The following is a 24,267-nucleotide window of genomic DNA, read 5'->3' as shown; positions in this document are numbered from 1 at the left end:
AGACTTTTGGGAGAATATTTTATGGACTGATGAGACAAGAATTTTACTTTCTGGAAGTTGTGCATTTTTGCATCTGGAGTACCGTAATTTTTCATGTATAATGCGCACCCATGTATAACACGCACCCCCAAAGTTTACCTCAAAATTCTTCTACCTATGTGTAATGCATTTTTACAAGGCAATATTTTGCTTCGACCTATATGATCAAAACATGAAGTATTATCTGTATTTTGTATTTGTATTTTAATTGAACACGTGATACTTTCTTTTTATTTACTTGCTCTTATTTTGAAATTGACAGCCCTACTTGTAATTAGGTAAATGAGAAAACACACAGTTGGGCTCATTTGTTTGATTATTCAGGCAGAATTTGTAAGATGTGTATAATTATTTCAAGAAGACATGAAGGACCAGGCAAAACAACTAAAATTTTATTGTAATGGGATTCAAATTAAACGGTCAAGCATTTCAGAAAAGCATTATCATTAAACAAAACATAACCATAAAGAAATGAATGATGGTTGTTGTTCAGTCATCAGTCGTATTTATTAAAAAAAAAAAAAAAAAACATTTTACAAATTCTGCTTGGGTATGTATGTAAACTTATAAGCACAAGTATACATATATGCAGTCATATGTACCCCTGTCAAATTGGAATGAAAGTGTAGGCTACACCTGTTTCATAAACTCTAGGTGGCGGTGGCATACGAGAAGGAAAGTGTACACCTGTTTCATAACCTCTAGGTGGCGGTGGCATATTGCAATAAAAGTGTACAGCTTTTTCACAACCTCTAGATGGCGGCAATTTATAAAATGTGAAAGTTTTTTTTTTCCATTTCCCCCTATACCTATGCATAATGCGCACTATTGACTTTTGACATTTTTTGGGGGAGAAAATGTGCATTATTCATTCATTCATCTTCCATTCCACTTATCCTCACTAGGGTCGCAGGCGTGCTGGAGCACATCCCAGCTATCTTCAGGCGATGGGGCGGGGTACACCCTGAACTGGTCGCCAGCCAATCGCAGGGCACATAGAAACTAACAACCATTCGCACTCACATTCACACCTACGGGCAATTCAGAGTCAAAATGTGCCTTATATATGAGAAATTACAGTAAATGCAACAGCATTTCAGAAAAAGAACATCATAGCTACATTTATGGTGGTGCTAGTGTGATGGTCTGGGGCTGTTTGTTCCTTAAGGACCTGGATGACTTGATGTTGTCAAGTCATCTTCAGCCCTCAGTTTGTGACTTCAAGCTAAAGCTTACTTGTGTTCTACAGCAAGACAACAGTCCAAAACACACCAGCAAGTCATCTCCTGAATGTCTTCAATTGTTTTTGGAGCCAATTGAAAGGCAGTGACACTCATGTTTGAAAACCCTCCATTTTCTGAATTAAAACAATTCTGCAAGGAAGGGTGTGCCAAAATATCTCCACAGACAGACTCATTGACAGTTATATAATACCCTTGATTTCAGTTATTGATGGTGAGGGTGGCCAACCAATTATTAGGCTTGAGGCCCTTTAGTTTTTCCACACAGGGCTAGCTGGCTTTGAATCGTTTTGATCTGATATTACATTTGATTGATGATCTCAAATATTAAAGTGGGGAAAAGATGCAAAAAATAAATAAATGATTAAATAAATAAGAATTTGAGAAGGGTGCCAATACTTTTTCACAGCACTATATGTATGTCTCACAATCCACATTTTCTTTCTTTCTCCTCCTTATCTCTTAGCAAAATGTGATGTGGCAACGAGGCGCTTCTCAAGGAGACGGGACTCTGCCTTCAGGAACTAGTCGTAAACGTTCAGTTGGACACGGAGATGTCTTTGTCGTGGATGAGGACACTGAATTGTTGGATCTGACATTGCAAATTGGCGGACTAATTAACCCTCAGTGGAAGAATTCCAAAAATGGACTTAGGGCCAACCAGAAGGGAAAGGCTGAAGTTGCATCAAAGGATTTGGAGGAGAACATCACTACAGATAAAAAGGTTGACCCTAGTGGGAAGACTTCATCAACATTCTCAGGAAAACCAACCAATGGCATCATTAATCTTGACAGTAGAGATTCTCGCAAAAATCCTGTTGTGGAATTTACTCTTCCTTCTAAGTTCCCCACAGATACACAACCACCCTTTGACTCTACTGCACAAAGGGTCATCAACCAAAGTCAATCTGTCAGAAAGCTAGATGAGCAGGACAGACAGATAACAACACAGAACTTTACATACACTTACCATCCAGATAAACTCCAAGGAGAACTTCCACACAAGAGCAAATCTGAAACAGTAACCATTATATCTAAAGATAGAGACCTGGTCCTTGGCTCAAATGGCAAAATGTATCGTCTCAAACCTGGACCACCAGGCAGAATGGGTCCTCCTGGACAAGAGGTAAGTGTTTTTCAAGTTGTAATGAAATTGCATTTGATCAGTCTAGAGAAGCCATTACTGTAAGCTTTGTCAATGTGTGTTTCCTTCTCATGGTAAACATTTTGGACTTGGGTCCTTATGCAAACTGTGGTTTAGGTCCAAAAAGAAGAATTTGGGACTCTCTGGCAAGGGAGGAAACGTTCAAAAACTAAGTTTTTAGCATTAGTGTGTCGAGCAGGAATTTTTAAATTATTTTTCTGTGGCTGTTCAGAATTACTGTATGTGCCTCCACCAAGCACAAAAGTGCAGAACAAGAGTAAGTATCGTGCAACCTCGATTTAACGGACCCGAAACGAACAGAATTAAGATTTAACGGTCAAAAAATAATGTCGAGTTGGAACTCAAACCCCCACCTTGTAGCAGACAAAGTCCGTTACTTCCAGAATTGGCCACTGTTGTTTCCTGCCGTGATCAACAGACAGAGACTGGTAGGCCTACCCATATTTCCGGGTTGTGCCGCTGTTGTCACAGATATTAAGACAAGATACGCCAGTGCATAATAGCAGCCCACCTACCAGACATGCCTATGTGGCAGCCATGTTGCCAGGGCGTACGTTCCCATCAAAGGCAATACATGAACATCATCTTAGCGTCGAAGGCACGCAGCTCAAATGGGTCCTGTCATAGCCACCTATTCTTATCTGTGGCTGTTTACTAGGGCGTGCGCCGTGTACACATCTCTCAAAAATGCTGTACTGACTTTGGTACAGCCCTATGACTGACTTGGGACCAGTTCAGGGTGTAGTCCGCCTTTCGCCCAAAGTCAGCTGGGATAGGCTCGAGCGCCCTGCGACCCTGAACAGAATAAGCGGTATTGAGAATGGATGGATTTTGGTACAGTACACATTTATTTTTTGGCAAGCCCTTCTCTGTGGCATCCAATCGTAATGGAGGTGGGAAAAGGAAGCGCGCTAATCTCGCAGCTCATGAAAGCGACTATCGACTCGCCACCACCACCACCACAACAACTTTCTGCCACCAGTTGCACGCCGTTATCACGTCTTCAAAGCACCAGCGATCACGACACTTTCAGAGCAGTCATCGACAATCACAGCAATGTTTAAAGATTTTAGGTCAACGTCAAACATTTTCTAACTTTTTTACATATCTATAAACCAATTTTGTACAGAACTGGGTGTTTTTAGGCCACGAAAATAAGTGCTTCAAATTAACGGACAAACCCCTCCCTCCTATTAGTCCGCCAAATACATTTTTGGGCGAGAGGAGAACACCCTAGCCATGATTTTTCAGTCAAACAAGTCAGACAGACATGCTTAGGATTATTATGCCTTGGCAGCGGTCTGCGCTGTACTGCAAGGGCTCTTCTCATGAAGAAACTTTATTGTGGTGCAATTGTACATTGCTATTTTAAAGTGGGTGCTGTTGTTTTTTCAGGTTGTTTTCTGATTGGCTAAATATATATATATATATATATATATATATATATATATATATATATATATATATATATATATATATATATATACACACACACATACACACACACACACACACACACACCCCGCCTGTGTGGAGTTTGCATGTTCTCCCCGTGCCTCCGTGGGTTTTCTCCGGGCACTCCGGTTTCCTCCCACATCCCAAAAACATGCATTAATTGGAGACTCCAAATTGCCCGTAGGCATGACTGTGAGTGCGAATGGTTGTTTGCGATTGGCTGGCAACCAGTTCAGAGTGTACCCCGCCTCCTGCCCGATGACAGCTGGGATAGGCTCCAGCACGCCCGCGACCCTAGTGAGGAGAAGCGGCTCAGAATATGGATGGATGGATATATATATATATATATATATATATATATATATATATATATATATATATATATATATATTTTACTCCAACGTGATGAAGATATGTTTTAAGATACCTGCATACATGTGGACTTATCCTGACATAACAATAAATGCATACATATCGCTGAATAGCAGTTTTAGGATGAGCCTTCGACCAGAGGATGTATGGTATGTACAATACCAATTCCAATTAAGTTGGTTACGTAACTGAGAATTTTATGGCTGCAACACGTTCCAAAAATGCTGGGACAGGGTCATGTTTACCAATGTGTTACATCACGTTCTTTTAACAACATTCAATAAACGTTTGGGAACTTAGGACACTAATTGTTGAAGCTTTGTAGGTGGAATTATTTTCCATTCTTGCTTGATGTACAGCTTCAGCTGTTCAACAGTCCGGGGTCTCCGTTGTCGTATTTTACGCGTCATAATGCGGCACACATTTTCAATGGGAGACAGGTCTGGACTGCAGGCAGGCCAGTCTAGTACCTGCAGTCTTTTACTACGAAGCCACGCTGTTGTAAGAATGTGGTTTGGCATTGTCTTGCCGAAATAAGCATGGGCTTCCATGAAAAAGACGTTGCTTGGATGGCGTCATATGTTTCTCCAAAACCTATATGTACCGTTCAGCATTAATTGTGCCTTCACAGATGTGTAAGTTACCCAAGCCAATGGCTTGGGTAACTTAAGTTGCACTTATGGATGTAGCGCCGAACTGTATTTTCTGACATTGGTTTTCTGAAGTGTTCCTGAGCCCATGTGGTGATATCCTTCACACATTGATGTCGCTTTTTGATGCAGTGCCGCCTGAGGGATCGAAGGTCACGGGCATTCAATGTTTGTTTTCGGCCTTGACGCTTACATGCAGTGATTTCTCCAGATTCTCAAAACCTTTTGATGATATTATGGACCGTAGATGATTAAATCCCTAAATTCCTTGCAATTGTACGTTGAGGAACATTGTCCTTAGACTGTTCGACTATTTTCTCACGTACTTGTTCACAAAGAGGTGAACATCACCCCATCTTTGCTTGTGAATGACTGAGCAATTCAGAGAAGCTTCTTTTATACCCTATCATAGCACCCGCCTGTGGAATGTTCCAAACAGGTGTTTGATGAGCATTTCTCAACTTTCTCAGTCTTTTTTGCTACCTGTCCCAGCTTTTTTGGAACGTGTTGCAGCCATAAAATTCTAAGTTCATGATTATTTGCTAAAAACAATAAAGTGTATCAGTTTGAACATTAAATATCTTGTCTTTGTAGTGTATTCAATTAAATATAGGTTGAACATGATTTGCAAATCATTGTATTCTGTTTTTATTTATGTTTAACACAACGTCCCAACTTAATTGGTATTTGGGTTATATTTATGCGTTACAGCTGAAGAGAACTCTTATCTATTAGGCACCATCTGAGCCTGATTAGTGGATGTTAAACCATACAAACATGTTGAAGCACATCTTTGATGCTAAAATCTAAGCACAGGCATCCGTATGGTTTTGAAGTCTGTAGAAGAGTTTATCATTGTGTTATTTAATACAGGCGGCCATTCATACTCGGTAGGAACCAGACCTTGCAATACAGCAGTCTAAATTTGTACTCTTCTGCAATTAAATATACAAGATTATTCAACAGGTGGCACCGTGGACGACTGGTTAGAGTGTCAGCCTCACAGTTCTGAGGACCCAGGTTCAATCCCCGGCCCCGCCTGTGTGGAGTTTGCATGTTCTCCCCGTGCCTGCGTGGGTTTTCTCCGGGCACTTCGGTTTCCTCCCACATCCCAAAAAACATGCATTAATTGGAGACTCTAAATATGGGAGGAAAAAGGAGTACCCGGAGAAAACTCACGCAGGCACAGGAAGAACATGCAAACTCCACACAGGTGAGGCTGGATTTGAACCATCCATCCATCCATTTTCGGTGCCGCTTCTCCTCACTAGGGTCGCGGGCGTGCTGGAGCCTATCCCAGCTGTCATCGGGCAGGAGGCGGGGTACACCCTGAACTGTGGATTTGAACCCTGGTCCTCAAAACTGTGAGGCAGGTGTGCTCACCAGTTGGTCACCATTCCGCCCCGATCTTACTCAAATATTGCTAATTTGATATTGCTTATTTTGATTCCCACTGTAAGGTGTCTGTAAAGTTGTTCATCTATTAAACTCTTTAACGTCATACATTTCCACAATGTATTGCATGGCAGTGAGATGACAGTCCATATTGCATCGAATGGTCAGTAAAAGTCACCTTTGTAAATACAAAGTTAAAGTGTTTCATGACCGGTGCCTTACATGTATAGAAAACATTTCATACATGTGAATCAATGAAGTTGCATGCCAAAATGAGGTCATGTGCAGAGGTAGGTAGAGTAGCCAAATATTGTTCTCAAGGAAGAGTTACTTTAAAATAATATGACTCAATTAAAACTTAAAAAGCGAAAAGGCGGCATGGTGGCCGACTGGTTAGAGCATCATCCTCACAGTTCTAAGGACCCGGGTTCAATCCCCGGCCCTTCCTGTGTGGAGTTTGCATGTTCTCCCCGTGGCTGCGTGGGTTTTCTCCGGGCACTCCGGTTTCCTTTTCTCATCCCAAAAACAATTGGAGACTCTTAATTGCCCGTAGGTGTGACTGTGAGTGTGGATGGTTGTTTGTTTGTATACGCCCTGCGATTGGCTGGCAACCAGTTCAGGGTGTACCCTGCCTCCTGCCCGATGACAGCTGGGATAGGCTTCAGCACGCCTGCGACCCTAATGAGGAGAAGCGACTCAGAAAATGGATGGATAAAAAGTAAAAAGTCGCCCCCAAAATATTTACTTGCGTAAGTAAGAAAGTATTCAGTGAAAAAAAATACTCAAGTAACTGGTGAGTAATTTCTGATATTAAAAAAAAGAACAAAAATCAGCATAAACATCAAATAAAATAAAAATCAGTAATATATGGGAGTCCACACACATAATTTTAATAAATAATAAATAAATAAAAATCTCACACCATTTATACAAACCCACACAAATTTATATAGAAAAAGAGATTACATTTTTTTTTTTTTTTTTTGTGGTCTCTTGAGTATTCATAATGTTAATTTATTTTTAGGGCTGTGCTGGAGAACCTGGATGGCCTGGATTTAAAGGTGATAAGGTAAGAAAAACCTGTTTTGGACAAAACTACCCATAATGCACATTAATCCACTTATCTCATTAGAATGAAAAAAGAACATTCTGAGTGCATCCCAATGAATTTAATTTAAAGTGTATATCATTTCGTATAAATGCTTGTCTCATAAGCTCTGAATATGCCTTATTCATAATGTTAACTGATTAAATATTCCTGCAGCATGAAATCAAATTCTATCATGGCAGAGCAACAGTACATAAACTGAATTGTGATGCATAAAGGGTAAGATCGGCCCTGAAGGGAGACCAGGAAATAAGGGTGTCCGTGGACCTCCAGGACCACCAGGTTTACCAACCCTGTACCTGTGGAGGAACACTGCTGAGGAGTGGGCTGCCTTCCAGGTATGATATACACCTGATATACTAAAATACTCTTATGAATGTTCTGTTTGGCTAAAATGAGGTACACACACACACAGTAGGTTATGTAATTGTTCCTCTAGTGTGTGGTTTGCTTGACCAACCCAACACATTGCACTCTTTTGTCCATCAGCAATCATGAGTCCAGTCCCTTGTTATCAAACCTGTACCCAGACAGACCTGTGAGCGAGTACAATGTGCGGCAGGATACCCACACTGATGTAAAATAAAAGTAGAAGACACCATTGCTATGGTTATCTCTTGCCAACTTCCCTCGTCATTTCTATTGTGGTAAACACTTCGAGGAAACACTGGACCGCGAATCAGCAATGAAAATCCCAAGGCAATGTCGATAGGTGGAAAAACCAACAGCAACAACCCTATGTGAAACAACAGCCCGTTAAAATGGTAGACAATTTTGTGTACTAGAGCAGTATGATGAAGAGAAGCGGTGATGTTGAAGTTGATTTCAATTGTAGAATTGGCAAAGCAGTTTCTGTCTTCAGAAGAATCAACAAGATCTGGTCAACACCAACAATTCCGTCAGCAACCAAAATATGCCTGTAAAATTCCATTGTTGCGCCTATTGCCTATACGCCAGTGATACATGAAAGAGCTCTGTTAAACTGCATGAGAAGTTTGATCTTTTTGAAGAATATTGAAAATTATTTATGAATTACAGAGATCAGGTAACAAATTAAGAGATCCTGCAAAGAGCAAAGTCCAGACCACTCCATGAAACAGTCCGTCTCCTTTAGCTAGCAGGACACATCTTGTGACTGTTTAACAGCCGGCATGCAAAAACAGCAATGACCTGGACACCCCAAGATGGGAAAAGAAAACGAGGCCAACCAAATAACAACTAGAGAAGAACATTTAAGAACAACCTAAAAATAGCGCAAAAAGAACACAGAATCAACTTGAAGTGGGACACCATTGAAAGCAATGCCGGAAACGAGAAGACTGGAGGCTCTTCTCACCTGAGCTTACGCTGCTGGTGGTCCTATTATTTATTTGTCACATTTCTTTTGTCAGACGAGATTTTTTTCTATGCTTTGTGATGACTGAGCAGAACAGGATTTTTTAAATTTTTCAATATTGTCAGGATTTTTTTTCACAGCTGTCAGATAATCAAGACAAAGCAGACTTTGGGTGAAAGTAGAGAATCGGTCCCAAAATCATTATCTTCACGTGTGTGTCCCTCTTATGTCCCTTGAATTTGACCGCATATAAAGACTGGACATGGAGTTGATGCGTGCAAAAAGAACATCTGTGCTCATCTGCTTATTCTTTCTACAATGACTTCAGCCTCATGTTGTGGAATGCACCCCCAGCATTTTCAGAATGAATGCTTTATTAGAGGAAAAGATGAGAGAAATGAATATGTTAGTGGTTTGTGGGTTGTTATTATACATACTTTGAACTCACATTCCGTCACCCCCAAGAGGCCTTTCAAAGACAAAGTAGGGAAACTAACTGCAAAAAAAGTTACAGTAATACAGATGATTGAACAAAGGATGCTGAATGTTATTTCATCATTGGTGAGTCTTCTGTGAGTTTATTTTATTATTTGGTTACTCTTCTATTTACTTTTATTTTATTATAGCAAACCAATTTCTACCAGTTACTCCGTGCTGGTTGGCCTGTAAGTATGCAGTGATAAATAATAAAGCATTAAAAGTCACATGAATAAATTTTTATCTATGTTGACCTTGTTTCTTTATTATGAGCTTTCAGAGTAAAGACGGCCCTGCTGGACCACCTGGAGAGATGGGCAAGACTGGCATGCAGGTTAGGAATTAGCACTGTGCATGATCAAGGCTAATTTATAATGGTTTTCCTGATCTTTGCTTTCAGGGTCCACCTGGAGAACCTGGGGAATGTGGGCGACCAGGGATGCCAGGAGAGATGGTAAGCACCAGATCCATAATTTGATCAAGATAGCCCTGCGTAAAATAACATAGTATTTTTTGGTGTTCGAATATAGTTATTTATTACATACATGATTCAGGGAATAGGCATAAGTACCAAAGATACCACATACAAGATTTTGGTATCCCAATCTGGAAAACAGTTAGATTATTACAATACAATTAAAAAAAAACATTTATGTAAACAGAGAGTAAAACATAATAATTGGGATATTTGAAATGTACATGCAATTAAAGATTAGAGCATTGCACAAAACATTCATTCATTTTACATACCGCTTATCCTCACTAGGATCGCGGGCGTACTTGAGAATAACCCAGCTATATTCGGGTGAGAGGCGGGGTACACCCTGAACTGGTCGCCAGCCAATTGCAGGGCACATATAAACAAACAACCTATCACACATTAACCGTAATATGAAACAACTCTCCTGGAAGTCCACTGTGAGCTAATGGAAACAAGGTTGTGTTTGTATATTGAGAAGATCACAGTCCAATTGCCAGATGGTGCACTAGACCAAACGTTGGAGTTTGGGATAATTAAAAACACTCTAGCGTAAATGAAGTGTGCTCCAAGTGGCAAACTTCCATGTCTACTGTTGTACTCTAGTTTGTAGTGGTAGTTGTAGTGTGCAGCATAAGAAAGAAAATCTAAATAGCTGCCAATGTCCTATTTGATGAGCAGGGGAATTTTAGACCCCCTGGAGACCCCAGGCAAGAAGGATATTGGCGCCTCCCACCCCTCCCCACAAACCAAAACAAGATGGTTAAGCAAAGATATATTTTATTAAATAACTGGTATATAAAGCAACAAATAACAACTATCATAACTGAAAACAAACAAAAACAAATAGCATTATATATTTGGTTAGATTTCTTTAAGTTCATACAAGTAAAGAATTGGGTGTGCCACAAAGACTCAACATTTGAGATCTGTATGCAATAATTAATGAACACCCATTTTTCATGAACTTCAGTGGTTAAAGAAAGGGACTTGGACTTACCCTGTCAGGGGTTGCCACTCATGAACATTTTGTTTAATACAACATTTAGTCTATGTATCAGAAAATTCAAGGAGATATCCATCCATCCATCCATTTTCTGAGCGGCTTCTCCTCACTAGGGTCGCAGGTGTGCTGGAGCCTATCCCGGGTATCATCTTTGGGTAGGAGGCGGGGTACACCCTGAACCGGTTGCCAGCCAATCGCAGGGCACACATAAACAAACAACAATACACACTCACATTAACACCTATGGGCAATGTAGAGTCTTCAATTAACCTACCACGCATGTTTTTGGGATGTGGGAGGAAACCAGAGTGCCAGGACAAAACCCACACAGGCACGGGAAGAACATGCAAACTCCACACAGGTAGGGCCGGGGATTGAACCCGGTCCTCAGAACTGTGAGGCAAACGCTCTAACCATTTGGTCACCGTGCCGCTTCAAGGAGATATATACAGGAAAATCATTCTATTCCAAACACAAATTAGCAGTGTGGATACATCAATCTGCCACAAAAATTGAGGTTGGTATCCTTTGACAACGAATGCATTTTTCAGCTAATAAGAAAAATTGCAACATGGCAACAGTCTCCCTGTTGAGATAGCATCCCAAGGGATGCTATGCAGGTCACTCCTGACAGTGAGACATTGTCGTTGCTATGTGCTTTGTTATTGATATTAGCCAATGTCAGCCGTTTCTCAGGGGCCCCTTCAGCTCGGGGCCCTCTGCAACTGCCTGCTTCGGCTGCCCTGTTGATGCGTCTTTGTTGGTGAGGACACATACCATATTTTCCGGACTATAAATTGCTCCGGATTCTAAATCGCACCAGCCAAAAAATGCATAATAAAGAAGGAAAAAACATATAAGGCGCACTGGAGTATAAGTCGCATTTTAGGGGGCAAATTTACTTGATAAAATCCAACACCAAGAACAGACATTTCATCTTGAAAGGCAATTTAAAATAAAAATAGAATAGAGAACAACAGGCTGAATAGGTGTAGGGCATGCTAACACATTCAGCTAACGTTACATGACGCATAATCAACGAACTGAGAACGTGCCTGGTATGTTAACGTAACATATTAACAGTTATTCCGAAAACTATAGCATAAAGAACATGCTAACAAGTTTATCAAACCATCAGTGTCATTCCAAATCACTAAATCCAACGAAATCTTCATCCTCGGTGTCACTTCTAATCAACTCCGCCAACTCCGGAGGTAGACGATGCACTGCTTCCTCTTCTATGTCACTTTCGTCAGACTCATCGTCAGTTGCAGTTCCAATTATTCCAGCCTTTCTGAATCCCGACAGGATGGTTTTGGTTGTCACTGAAGCCCATGCTTTGTCGATCCATCCAATGACTTCCAGGAAAGTTGCATGGCGCATTCTCCCGGTTGCCGTGAAGCTGTGCTCTCCATCCATCATCCACTGCTCCCACAGGTTACGCAAGACTGCCTTAAAGCTCAGATTCACGGAGATATCAAGTGGCTGGAGTATTTTGGTTAAGCCTCCAGGGATGATGGCAGGTATGGAGTTGAAAACTTTCAATTTATTTTTGAACTGTAGCGTGATCTGCGCTCGCCTGCTATCCATCACAAGCAGAGCTTTGCATGCTTTAAAGAAGCCATCCGGACACTTAGTGTAGCACTTTGTAAGCCATAAATTCATAATTTCTTGATCCATCCACCCTTTCTCATTCATGGCTACTGCAGCTGAGGGGGATTGGATTTTTGGCATGGTTTTTCGTTCGAAAATGACCATTGGTGGCAATTTTGATCCATCTCCACAACATGCCAGCACCACTGTGAAGTGTGATTTCTCATGACCAGTTGTTACTATATTCACACTCTTTTGCCCTTTCTCTGCGACACGGCCCATGGGAATGTCAAACGTGAGGGGGACCTCCTCCATGTTAATATTATGATCCGGTGTCACGTTGTGCTCAGTTACAAGCTGTTCAAAGAACTCACGGAAACTGTCGACCTTGACTTGGAAGTCTGCTGGCAGTTTTGGGACATCGTTGTCCTTGCTCTGGTAGAGAGGCGATTGCGTTGCATGAAGCGGTAACACCAAGAAGGTCCTCCTGCAAAGTCATTTATATTAATCTCCCTGGCAACTACCTGGGCGTGGAGACGCAACTGCACTGTAGACAAGCCTCTCCCGGCAGCACGTTGTTCAAGCACCCTTCTGCGAACTCGTTCCTCTAGTTGTGGCCACCTAGCTTTTACCCCGCGATTAGCTTTTTTTGTTTTCTTCATTTCAGTAAGAGTAACCTCTGCTTTTTTCCAGTCCCTTACAAGTTTCTCACTCACTCCAAACTTTCTTTCTGCTGCTCGATTACCGTTTTCGGCTGCATATTTCACTACTTGCAGCTTGTAATCTGCAGAATATGATTTTCTTTTCGATGCCATTTTTGTTCAGTCCTTCACAGTTGTTTTTATAAGTTACCGCTAATGTTGAAATGATCCATTTTCAGAGGTACAGAAGTAGCAAATACAGATACACATGCCAAGAGCGCCCTCTTGCGGTTGTCAGTGTGAAAATAACGTGAAATTATATAATAATGTGTGAATAATTTCACATATAAATCTCTCCGGAATATAAATCGTACCCCTGGCCAAACTATGAAAAAAACCTGTGATTTATATTCCGAAAAATACGGTACATTAAGTGTTAATTTGCATCAACTGTACTAAGGGCATGTTGTCATTCCACGCCAAAGAAGCCAAATAGACTTGTTACGCAATTGCGGCGGGGGGATGGACTAAAAATATCACAGCATATGATAGCCAGCCCCATTACCCCATTAGCATGCAAATGTATTGGACCAGTGGTTTGGACTTCTGCCTCCCACTCAAAATTTTCAGGATTAAAATCTCAGGTGCGGCCCTCCTGTGTGGAGTATGCATGTTCTCACCGTGTTTGTGTGGGTTTTTCCGGATACTACGGTTTTCTCTCACATTCCCAAAACATGCTACAGGCTAATTTTAGACTCCAAATTGATCATATGTGTGACAAGAAGTGAAATTATGTAAAACAAGATAAACAGTAAATTCAATTCATTACAGGTATCTGCTGTACTGTAGCGTGATCAATATTACAAACAATGGAGAACAGCACCATCTGCCGGATCTCACCCTAATGATGTAACTTATCAGTGCACTTGTGTGTAGGTGTGTAGGTGTCTGCACTGCATATGTATACTGTATGTAGAAATATCCACCAATCATGCCTGCCTCTGCCTAAAACATGACATCAATATCCTTCACAGTGTGCAATATAATGTAGTTGGCCTGGCTAAGTTTTTTTTTTCTTTCTTTCAATCCCTGTAAATCAGTTCTTGTTCTCTGCCTGTCTTCAAGATGAGTTATTGCTACCCACCACCATCATGTCAGGATGTTGTTATCCAGGTGATGCCTTGTCTGTGTGATAAACGGCTCGACTGAATCTCAGAGGTCCTTTGTACTCACACACAGCGCTAACATATAATTTACAGTTTAGTATTATGGTTCTGATTCTTAGCGGGGTTATGAACAAGTGTTCGCCTACATCGCTAGTTCATTTAACATTTTTGTTACAACATGACCCCCCTCAGCTAAATGTTACAGTTGTAGTATTTAATATATAATCATTTATGTTGTCTGAAAGGGTGAGCGGGGACCCAGGGGACCTCCTGGAAGAGCAGGGCCCCCAGGCAGAGATGGGGAAAATGGAGAAGATGGTCAGCAGGGGTCACATGGTGTTCCTGGATCACAGGTGCGTACTTGGGTTCTATATATAAGCTATAAAACAGTGATTAGAGATGGTGAAAGAATACGTCATACGTGGTACAAAAAAATCAGGCTCAGTTATTATGGTATATAATACACTGTTTCTCATTAGATTATTTTAGATCTATTTAGTGTAATTATGACTTAAGTACTGCATTAACGTAGGTTAGTGGAAGACAGTAATGTGTTCTGACTTGCATACACATTTGGGGTACGCTGCTGCCGTTGGTGCAGTGAAATACTGTACTTCAAATGCATCCTACTTGCCTTGTATTTGGAAAGTAGCATTATTTGAACAGGCAAGAGTGGAAACGCAACTTCCAGCTGCATTTCAACAGCATCTCATATAATAGATGTCATTAATGTTGTAAAAGCATAATAATTTAGACTATATTAAAAATGTTATGGTTGCTTTCATCTGCATCCTTCATTTCCTATTAAATAAAAAGACTAACTAGAGATGTTGCACTTTCCTAAAAAGAAGAGATCAGGGCCAAGATATTATTTTTTTGTACATTCAGTTGTCATGTTCATCCTCTGTTTCTGAATAAGGTGCTCTGCAAGGCATTTTGTACATGAAAGCATGAGTAGTTATGTTTAAAACACATGATACATGTTTTCAAAAGCTATTTTTTAAAAATACTTCTTGATTATGCTTCATTTCTGTAAAAGTCAATTGTGAATTAGTGAGGTGTTTTTAGTTCAAACTGAATGACTGTATGTGTTCTAATTTCTCATTTTCAATTGACTTCAGGGCCCATGGGGTTACCGTGGTGAGCGAGGTGCCAAAGGGGAAAAAGGTGATGAGGTGAGGGGTAAAATGATCACAGCTGCTTTTGCCAGTCATTATTATTTTAAACATACACTATATTGCCAAAAAGTATTCCTTCACCTGCCTTGACTCAGATATGAATTTAAGTGACATCCCATTCTTAATCCATAAGGTTTAACATAATATCGGTCTCCATCCATCCATTTTCTGAGCCGCTTCTCCTCACTAGGGTCGCGGGCATGCTGGAGCCTATCCCAGCTGTCATCGGGCAGGAGGCGTGGTACACCCTGAACTGTTTGCCAGCCAATCGCAGGGCACATACAAACAAACAACCATTCACACTCACATTCACACCTACGGGCAATTTAGAGTCTCCAATTAATGCATGTTTTTGGGATGTGGGAGGAAACCGGAGTGCCCGGAGAAACCCCACGCAGGCACAGGGAAAACATGCAAACTCCACACAGGCGGGACCGGGGATTAAACCATGGTCCTCAGAACTGTGAGACTGACGCTCTAACCAGTCCTCCACCGTGCCGCATAATATCGGTCTACACTCTGTAATTATAAGAATTTAAACTCTTCTGCGAAGGTTTCCACAAGGTTTAGTAGTGTGTTCATGGAAATTTATGACCATTTTTCCAGAAGTGCATTTGTGAGGTCACACACTGATGTTGGATGCGAAGGCCTGGCTTTCACCCTGCGCTCTAATTTGTCCAGTGTTCTATATAGTTGAGGTCAAGATTGTGCAGGCTAATCAAGTCTATCCACATCAACATCTCTCATCCATATCTTTATGAAGGTTGATTTGTGCACTGATGCACAGTTATGTTGGAACGGGAAGGGGCCATCTCCAAACTGTTCCCACAAAGTTGGAAATGTCCAAAATATTAGCCCCAAGCTCCAGTGAAAGGAAATCTGAATGCTTCAGCATACCAAGAGATTTTGGACACTCAAACAGTTTGAGGATTACCCCTTCCTCTTCCAACATGACTGTGCACAAGTGCACAAAGCAAGGTCCATAAAGACTTGGATGAGAGAATTTGGTATGGATGAACTTGACTGGCCTGCACAGAGTCCTGCCCTCAACCCGATAGAACGCCGTTGGGTTGATTTTAAGTGGACAGTGAGCCTATATTATCCAGTTTGAGCATTATTTAACACTCATAGTTTTATCTTGGCGTGACTTTGTGGCTTGCGTTCCATTCTTCTTTTATATTGATGTTGTCTAATTTTCGCTTTTGTACCACTGTACTGGACAGCCAGGAGTATACGTGTATATGTGTGTACAGTACCTTTTCTTATGTCACTTCATCACACATTTCATCTTACCCATTGTAACTGAATAACAAGCAAGCAAAACACACTTGTGAGGTTACCCTTTAGCTGCTCACTGAGCAGTACCATGATGGTTACTGCCAAGGTTTTCCACAACTTTTGAGGCATATATATATATATTTTTTTTTTGCAATAATTTTGGTTGAACTGTATGAATTTGGGCGGCGCGGTGGTTGGTTGATCGAAGACTCTTGAATTGCCTTTAGGTGTGAATGTGTGCTCGAATAGTTGATTGTTTATATGTGTTCTGCGATTGACTGGCGACCAGTTCCGGGTGTACCCTGCCACTTGCCCGAAGATAGCTGGGATAGACTCCAGCACGCCCACGGCACTAGTGAGGATACGGTACAGAAGATGGATGGATGTATGAATTTGAGGCACTCAGTTTTGCAAGTTTCACTGTAGTAAGAAATGCTTAAATGGTAAATGCCTTTTCTGCCCTTGTGAGAAATGTACACACTTTATATAAACATGTGATATTAATTATTACATGATTTTTTTTCTTCTTCTTCTTTTCCCACAGGGTCTTATTGGTCAAAAAGGTCCAAGAGGGCAAACAGGGGAACCTGGCGAGAAGGTACACCTCAAGATTGATGTGCGAAATTGTTTCCTATCCTGTGATTAAACTATTATATTTTTATATGAATAAGCAATATAAGAGAGTTGGGCATTAGAGTATCTCATATTTTATGGTAAATGCAGCTATGTTGAACGGTACAAGTCTAACTAATGATCTTGGACTGTCTTTGCTCATTCTAGGGTTCAATTGGTTTACCAGGGCCACATGGTCCTGTCGGGCCCAGGGTGAGTGCACAACACTTATATACTACTTCTTTCAGGTGAAGTTACAGGATGTCAGAGGATATGACAGCACATTACGTGATCAGTCATGAGATTAACACTTTTGCTGCCTTGTACAAGAAGACATGCTTTATAAACTACAATCAAACTGCTGTAATATAGGACGGAAACACATACTAGATATTTGTGCAAGACATGCGCCTCTGAATCTCTTTTAATCGTTAATTCACTATTTTTTTGTATTTACAGAATACTGTAGTTTACAGGAGTCTGTGTTGACATTCTCTTTTTTGTTAGTCATCACTTCCAGTGTTGTGTTTTCTGTCTTTATCGTATATTACTAGCAATACTATACTAGTATACTAGTGTATATTGTTTATATTTTGCAGGGGGATCCCGGTATCCGAGGTGGCTATGGTCCGCAGGGCCCACGCGGACCCGATGTGAGTGATGTGCCGTATAAGAGTTCAGCTGTATAAAAGCTGGCTCCTATATGTTTCAAATTCTTTGTTATATTTTTGTTTGTCATAACTTTTATGCTCCTTTTCATGTTCTCAGGCTACTTACTGTATTTTTTTGCTGTACTGTTTTGTGTGACCAATATCATTAAATGATTACAAGTCCACAAAAAAGAATTAGAAGAAAAAAGAAAAAGAAAAAGAATGCAATCTGTTGGCCCTGCTTTAAAAATAATTGAGCTTGGCTTCTTTTTGTTAAAACTGCCAGAATAGCAGCGGTTTATACCAGCTGTGACGGTAACTGGATTTAAAGCCAAATCGTAATGAAATGAAGATAGTCATGATTAAGATTACTTAATAAGCCTTTAGATATATTTGTCATACATTTCTGAAGAAGTTATACTGCTGCAGTTTAATTGCAGCTTTCTCAGGGCAAGATCAGGCAATCCTTGACTGTTCCAACGAATTGTGTAACAGATGTCATGTAATCTGGTGCAGTCTATCATACAAACTTTGCTCAATGTAGCACAAATGAGTATTTTATTTTATTTTTTAAGTCATGGATGATTTTGAAATCACAAAATTGTTGTTCTGGTGAGGTATTGTATTTTGCGTGTGTAAGTGAAGTGTATGTAGTAAATCTTTAAACTGCTTGTGTCCAGGGTGATCATGGATTGGACGGCCCTCCGGGTTTTCCGGGTCTGACGGTAAACTCAAGATAGTAAAAAAAATAAAAATAATAAAAAAAAAAGATTACATTATCCAATACTTGTTTGTTTTATTCATGTTTTTGTGTGCTTGTCATTGACAGGGTGCACCAGGCATTACAGGACAAGTTGGTGCTCAAGGAGTTAATGGCGCAAGGGTAAAATGGAACCACACATGATATATTCATGACAACTTTTATTTAGTTGTGTAATTTAAAATAATTTGTAAAGGTGTGCAAAATCTTGAACCTCTTTATCAATCGTGATTTTATTTGAGATGTTATGAAATACAGTGGAACCTCAGGTTATGAATGGCCTGTTTTATGAACAATTCAGGTTACGCACAAAATTTCTTAGAAAATGTACCTCCATTTACGGACTATTTTTGATTTGTGACCAGTCTTGGCATGGATGAGCGGAATGATCTATATTGTGCTTCTTGTGTGGAGTAACTATAATGCTCTGTGCATAATGCATTGTAATAAGTACTGATCTAATATGACCACTTTTTAGAGTAACAGGTAATCTAACACGTTACTGTTTCCAGACAAGTAGTGAGATTAAAGTTTCATTTTTGACTATTGCAGCGATGATAAATTGCAGACGGCAAACGGAGGCTGTTTTCGTTTGCATAAAAAGCTTTGATGGGAAACTGCAACTTGCACAGTTAGCAGACGACCTCAGAATACAGGGAACACGACCAAGAGGCTATTGTTTATCATACAACCCACAGTCAGGGTTTCATGAAATAAAAAATGGCAGCTAACAAGTTAAACTGTGACTAAAACGTTGGGTCAGCTTGACGCTTAGATGCATGAGTGACAGGACCCTGCACTTTTCCATGAGTGGGTCAAAAACGACCCCTATCAGAATCAATGTTTTATGCCATTTTATGCCAAGTCTAAGGACGATTACACACACACACGCAGGCACGCACACACACAAACACACACACACACACACACGGGAATGTCAGCTTAGCTTGTTGCTGAGCTTTATCTCAAGATGCTGCAGTATTATACTGTAGCGTATATTAGTTGAAATGAAAATGTATTTAATTTGGAAAACGATACGAAGGAAGGTAAACACCTGCGTTCACTTCCGGGGTAGTCCGATTTATGTTTTTAACGTTAAAATCACACAATTTTGTCTCGTAGAGGGCACTACGTCACTTTTTATATGGATAAAATTTAGGGAAAGTGACTTTATCAGTCTCATATCTAATGGTTGCTACATTTTATGAAATACGAGTTCTAGATGACAGAGGTTCATTGTTAAACTCAACCCACACAAAACAGAGCTGAGTGGAATTTTATAGTATATGTAATGACATCTGCAAGGGATCTAGAGGGAAACACACAAAAGGATCTAACTAAAGAAAGAAAATAACACTAAGAATGATAAACAGTACAAAAATAGGCATGCGAAAAATAGAACATCGTGTGTTGGAAAGTTGAAAAGCGCGAGCATTTAACACATCGAGTATGGACGGGAGAGAGAGAGAGGACAAAGTTAGGATTTTGTGTTAAGCTAGTCATTTCCCCAAAATTACTCGGCACTAATATTATACAGTCTGCAAACACTGGTGTGTTACTCACGAATGTAGATCAGCTGGTAGATGTGGTGGTCTGTCGCAGTCGTCTCGGTAAGCACGGAGACAGGTTTGGTCGAATGAGAAAAAGGATGCAGAAAAATTATACAAAAAATTGTTGTTCGTCACACCTCGTTGGAAGAATATCACCGTCCCTCTTCCTGCCTTTTCAGGGACTCGCTAGCAAATTCAGAGCGATCACGCTTGCCTGGAAGCGTACCTGGTACTTTAGTAGCAGCTGCTCTGATCGCCGAGCTGAGTCTCCATCCCCAAGGCCCGCAGTTACCGAGCCGCGTGCCCGAACAAAGAAAGGAGTGGGGTGGCCGAGGCCAGCCCGTGACTGGCGAAGTTAGCGAGGGCGCGAGAAGGCGGGAGTCTGGAGTTCAATACCCCGGGGGCGTGTCGGAGAGGACTGAGGACCAGACAAGACCACACCCATCAGCTTGAATCTAGTCTACAATTTTGACCCAGAAAATGGGTTTAAAATCATATATTAATGTAAAATACCCTCAACTTTGTACTCGCTACTCACAGGTCAAGCATATAGACTGGCTGTTTATACTTTAGTCTTGGCAAATCAACTGCTTATGGTTCAAATCACATTTCATGCTGCTTATAGTCAAATCAAGAAAACAGTTCTCAAAATTTCGCGGCTGTGCTTATAAAGTTGAAACACTGACACAGACATCAGGGCATACATTTGGAATAATTCATTAGAGTTCGTAAAATATCAAAACAGAAATGTTCCTTTGGTTAAAAATCAAATGAGGGTCCACGGTTCGGCTTTGCAGTTCCTCTCAACACCACAGGGTGTCGCCTTGTGTGCACATTTTTCAAGCCATCACTTTTTGCTGCTGGCAATTCAAACGAAGAAAATTACTCTTTGATGACACAAACAAAACAAGATTTCGCGGGGACCTGCTAATTCCTTAAGGGTCCAGTAGGCGTCTTCTTGTGGTAGTCTCACAGCAGGGCCGCTTGGAAGAATGCAGCCCATCACGTGGGGGGAGTTTCTGGCAACTGGGTCAGAGTCACTGCAATACTTTACAATCTCCACTTTGGCATAGTGCTCCATTTGTGTGCTTACCTCTGTCTCCTCTTGAATGGGTGGTGGAGTGTGTAAAATGTAAGTGTAATATAATTCTTAGTCATTACTGTACATCAACAGCTATTTTGAGAGAGAATATTCCATGATCCAACAATAACCACCACGGTTAACCTGATTGATGGTTATTGTTTTCACTCACTCACTCATGTGCTTGAGAAGTACTGTATCTGCACCATTTGCACAATTGACATTGTTCCAGATTATCGCACTACTAGTCACTTTAAACTGCATACATTTCTTGAAGCCTCTGTGCCATTTGCACACATAGAGAGAGAGAGAGAGAGAGAGAGAGAGATCGGCATTACCACACTGGTAACCTCTCATTGCTCAGTGACTGTATTTTTATGTTTTTATGCCTCAAAAATATTAACTGTCCATTGACTGTCTGTTGTCGTACTAGAGCACCTCCAACTACCGTAGAAAAATTCCTTGTGTGTTTTTGACATACTTGCCAAATAAAGATGATTGTGATTCAGATGTCAAATAAGAACAATTATTTTGCTCTTGCTATCTTTCTGTGCTGACTAATTACTTTTGTATGATTTGTTTATTTTTTCCGCTTTCAGGGGGACATTGGCCCTGCAGGCAATGTTGGCCGCAAAGGCCCACAGGTATTAATTTTGCATGATTATATTTACGCTTCAGTGTTTGAGCTTCCATACAATCTTAAGCAACATTGTTTTGCATTTATTTCATGTCCTTAATTTTCCTTCAACCAGGGGCCCCCAGGTTTAGACGGACAGGTGGGGAATCCCGGACCCAGAGGGCCCCAAGTAAGTAAAGTTAAAGAAGCAGTGTGTACTCATTAGACATGTGTTGAAGTAACACCCCACCCCCTCAAAAAGAAAATTAAATTAACATTTGTGACACTGGATATATTTGATTAAGTATGCTCAGTATCTTTAGAAACAAGGATAAGCTACGGCACAAGGTAGACCGCGTAGCATCCATAATACTGTACATAAGTTTTCGCTGCTTTGACTTTGTTTCATAAATATAATAAGGTATGTTTACATTTGTTGACAGGGAGCGCCAGGACTCAGTGGTGGAGCAGGGCCGAAAGGAGATCCTGTAAGTACAGTATGTTGTTGGCTTATGTATTTCGTGTTTTTCTCATTTCCGTTTCCCAAATTATGCCATTTTAAAAAGATGGCAGCAGCAGCTCATCCGTAAGGACTTCAGCCTAAGGTTTCATTCTAGGAGCGCAGTTTGCACATGTTGTCATTCCGTCATATGCTTACGTGTGTGGCCTGCTTCCCTTTGTGGTTGTGCAACAAAAATACACAGCAGAGTGTGAATTGGATTTCAACTTGAGGGATTCAAATTAATTCCATCCATTTACTGCTTATCCTCACTAGGGTCGTGGGCGTGCTGAAGCCTATCCTAGTTAACCCTGGGCGAGAGGCGGGGTACACCCTGAATTGGACGCCAGGGCACATATAGAGAAACAATCTTTCACACTCACATTCACGGGAAATTTTGAGTCTTCAAGTACCCTACCTTGCATGTTTTTGGAATGTGGGAGGAAACCAGAGTAGCGGGAGAAAACCCACGCAGCACGGGGAGAACATGCAAACTCCACACAGGAGAAGCTGGATTTGAACCCGGGTCCTCAGAACTGCGAGGCGGATGTGCTAAGCAGTCGTCTACCATGCCGCTTCAAATTCATATAATAAATAAAAACAAAATTGAAAATCTCTATCCATAGTCATTCTGTTGGGAAGTGATTTGTCCTTTGTTTCCCTCAGTTTTGAAAACTCCCAGTCAGAGTTGAATTTTCATTCTGCTATTTTGATGTGTCCTTATCAGTTGATTTACAATTATGCTTCCAAAGACATTTATAGACTTTAAGTTATGGTTGCATGGACTTAAAAAGGAAGCACAAGTCTGACCTTCTTATCACAAACTATTGTACACAATATCATTCACAGTGTTATGTTTTTCTGATTGTGTTGTGTATTGTTTTCTATTTGTTTTTACCCTAGGGGCCTGTGGGCACCATGGGTATGCGGGGTGAATCCGGCTTTGAAGGGCCAGTGGTGAGTTGCAGTCAGACATTACTTTGGGGATTGCATTTGTACATTTTGAATATGCACACTATGTGTATTTCTGCCTCTCTTCTCTACCGTATTTTTGAGTTTTCCCCTCCTCGTCTTATTGTTGTAGAGGGGTTTGGGTGATTGGGTCACCCAAGAAGATTAGTTCCCTAGTGAGGGACCAGACAAAAGTTTAAATGACTTCCTATTGTGCTGAACAACATTGGACCTATAGTAAATTTCCCTAGTCAACACTGATTACTGGGGCCCCCTTTGGAGCCAGGCCTTTGGTTGGGTGTGCCTGGTGGTTGGGCCTGCATCTGAGAGGTTCCTACTATATACACAGTAGTCCAGCTTGCCTCCATGCACAACTTAGGCCCTGGAACCAGAGCTCATGGGGGGGGGGGGGGGGGGGGGGGGTTTGGACTCTATTCCGTTGTGGATTTGCTCCCGCCTGTACATTGGTGTTCACCCCAGTGGCGGGACTGGTCTGGACCGTTGTTTCAACCTAGACACCATACAGCAGCTCATACTACCCACCGTGTTTGGAATGTTGGGAGAGATGGCTACTCCTTCGTTCTGCTGTGGACTTCAAAGCTCATATGGACAATGACGGTGATAGCTGGAGATGCGTGTAATTGGGAGGAATGGCATCTGAACCAGACTGGTGTGTTGTTATTGGTCTTCTGTGCTAATCACAAATTGTCTATAACGAACACCATGTTCAGGCATCATTTTTTTCCCATTCTTGCTCAACCTACAGCTTCAATTGCTCAACAATCCGGGGTCTCCATTGTCGTATTTTGCACTTCATAATGTGCCACACATTTTTAATAGTCCATTGAGAAACGTTCCTAAACTGTTGGACTATTTGCTCACGCAGTTGTTCACAAAGTGGTGAACCTTGCCCCATTACTGCTTGTGAACAACTCAGCCTGTCGGGGATGCTCCTTTTATACCCAATCAT

The 24,267-nt window shown here is 41.0% G+C and overlaps 1 protein-coding gene across 11 annotated transcripts in view; it reads left to right on the top strand.

The window, feature by feature from the left end:
- si:ch211-196i2.1 (collagen alpha-1(I) chain) overlaps positions 1-24,267 on the top strand; it is a 180,028-nt gene that overhangs the window by 101,721 nt on the left and 54,040 nt on the right. For 8 of the 11 annotated variants that reach the window (XR_009769945.1, XR_009769946.1, XM_061698981.1 and 5 more), the window contains 17 exons: positions 1,747-2,406; positions 7,342-7,386; positions 7,644-7,763; positions 9,388-9,426; positions 9,519-9,572; positions 9,639-9,692; positions 14,368-14,475; positions 15,244-15,297; positions 17,123-17,176; positions 17,359-17,403; positions 17,790-17,843; positions 18,521-18,565; positions 18,670-18,723; positions 21,831-21,875; positions 21,984-22,037; positions 22,291-22,335; positions 23,250-23,303. Coding sequence is in view for 9 of the 11 variants with exons in the window: in XM_061698981.1 (XP_061554965.1) it covers positions 1,747-2,406; positions 7,342-7,386; positions 7,644-7,763; positions 9,388-9,426; positions 9,519-9,572; positions 9,639-9,692; positions 14,368-14,475; positions 15,244-15,297; positions 17,123-17,176; positions 17,359-17,403; positions 17,790-17,843; positions 18,521-18,565; positions 18,670-18,723; positions 21,831-21,875; positions 21,984-22,037; positions 22,291-22,335; positions 23,250-23,303 (1,584 nt within the window). In the remaining 2 variants the exon portion in view is untranslated. Of the gene's footprint in view, positions 1-1,746; positions 2,407-7,341; positions 7,387-7,643; positions 7,764-9,387; positions 9,427-9,511; positions 9,573-9,638; positions 9,693-14,367; positions 14,476-15,243; positions 15,298-17,122; positions 17,177-17,358; positions 17,404-17,789; positions 17,844-18,520; positions 18,566-18,669; positions 18,724-21,830; positions 21,876-21,983; positions 22,038-22,290; positions 22,336-23,249; positions 23,304-24,267 lie in introns of those variants that run through there. The other 3 variants (XM_061698986.1, XM_061698985.1, XM_061698987.1) reach the window with 3 other exon arrangements.

Source organism: Phycodurus eques, chromosome 15 (assembly GCF_024500275.1).
Source record: "Phycodurus eques isolate BA_2022a chromosome 15, UOR_Pequ_1.1, whole genome shotgun sequence".
NCBI classification, from domain to species: Eukaryota; Metazoa; Chordata; class Actinopteri; order Syngnathiformes; family Syngnathidae; genus Phycodurus; species Phycodurus eques.
Note: the sequence above shows the minus strand (reverse complement) of the source record. Positions and strands in the feature narration are given on the sequence as shown.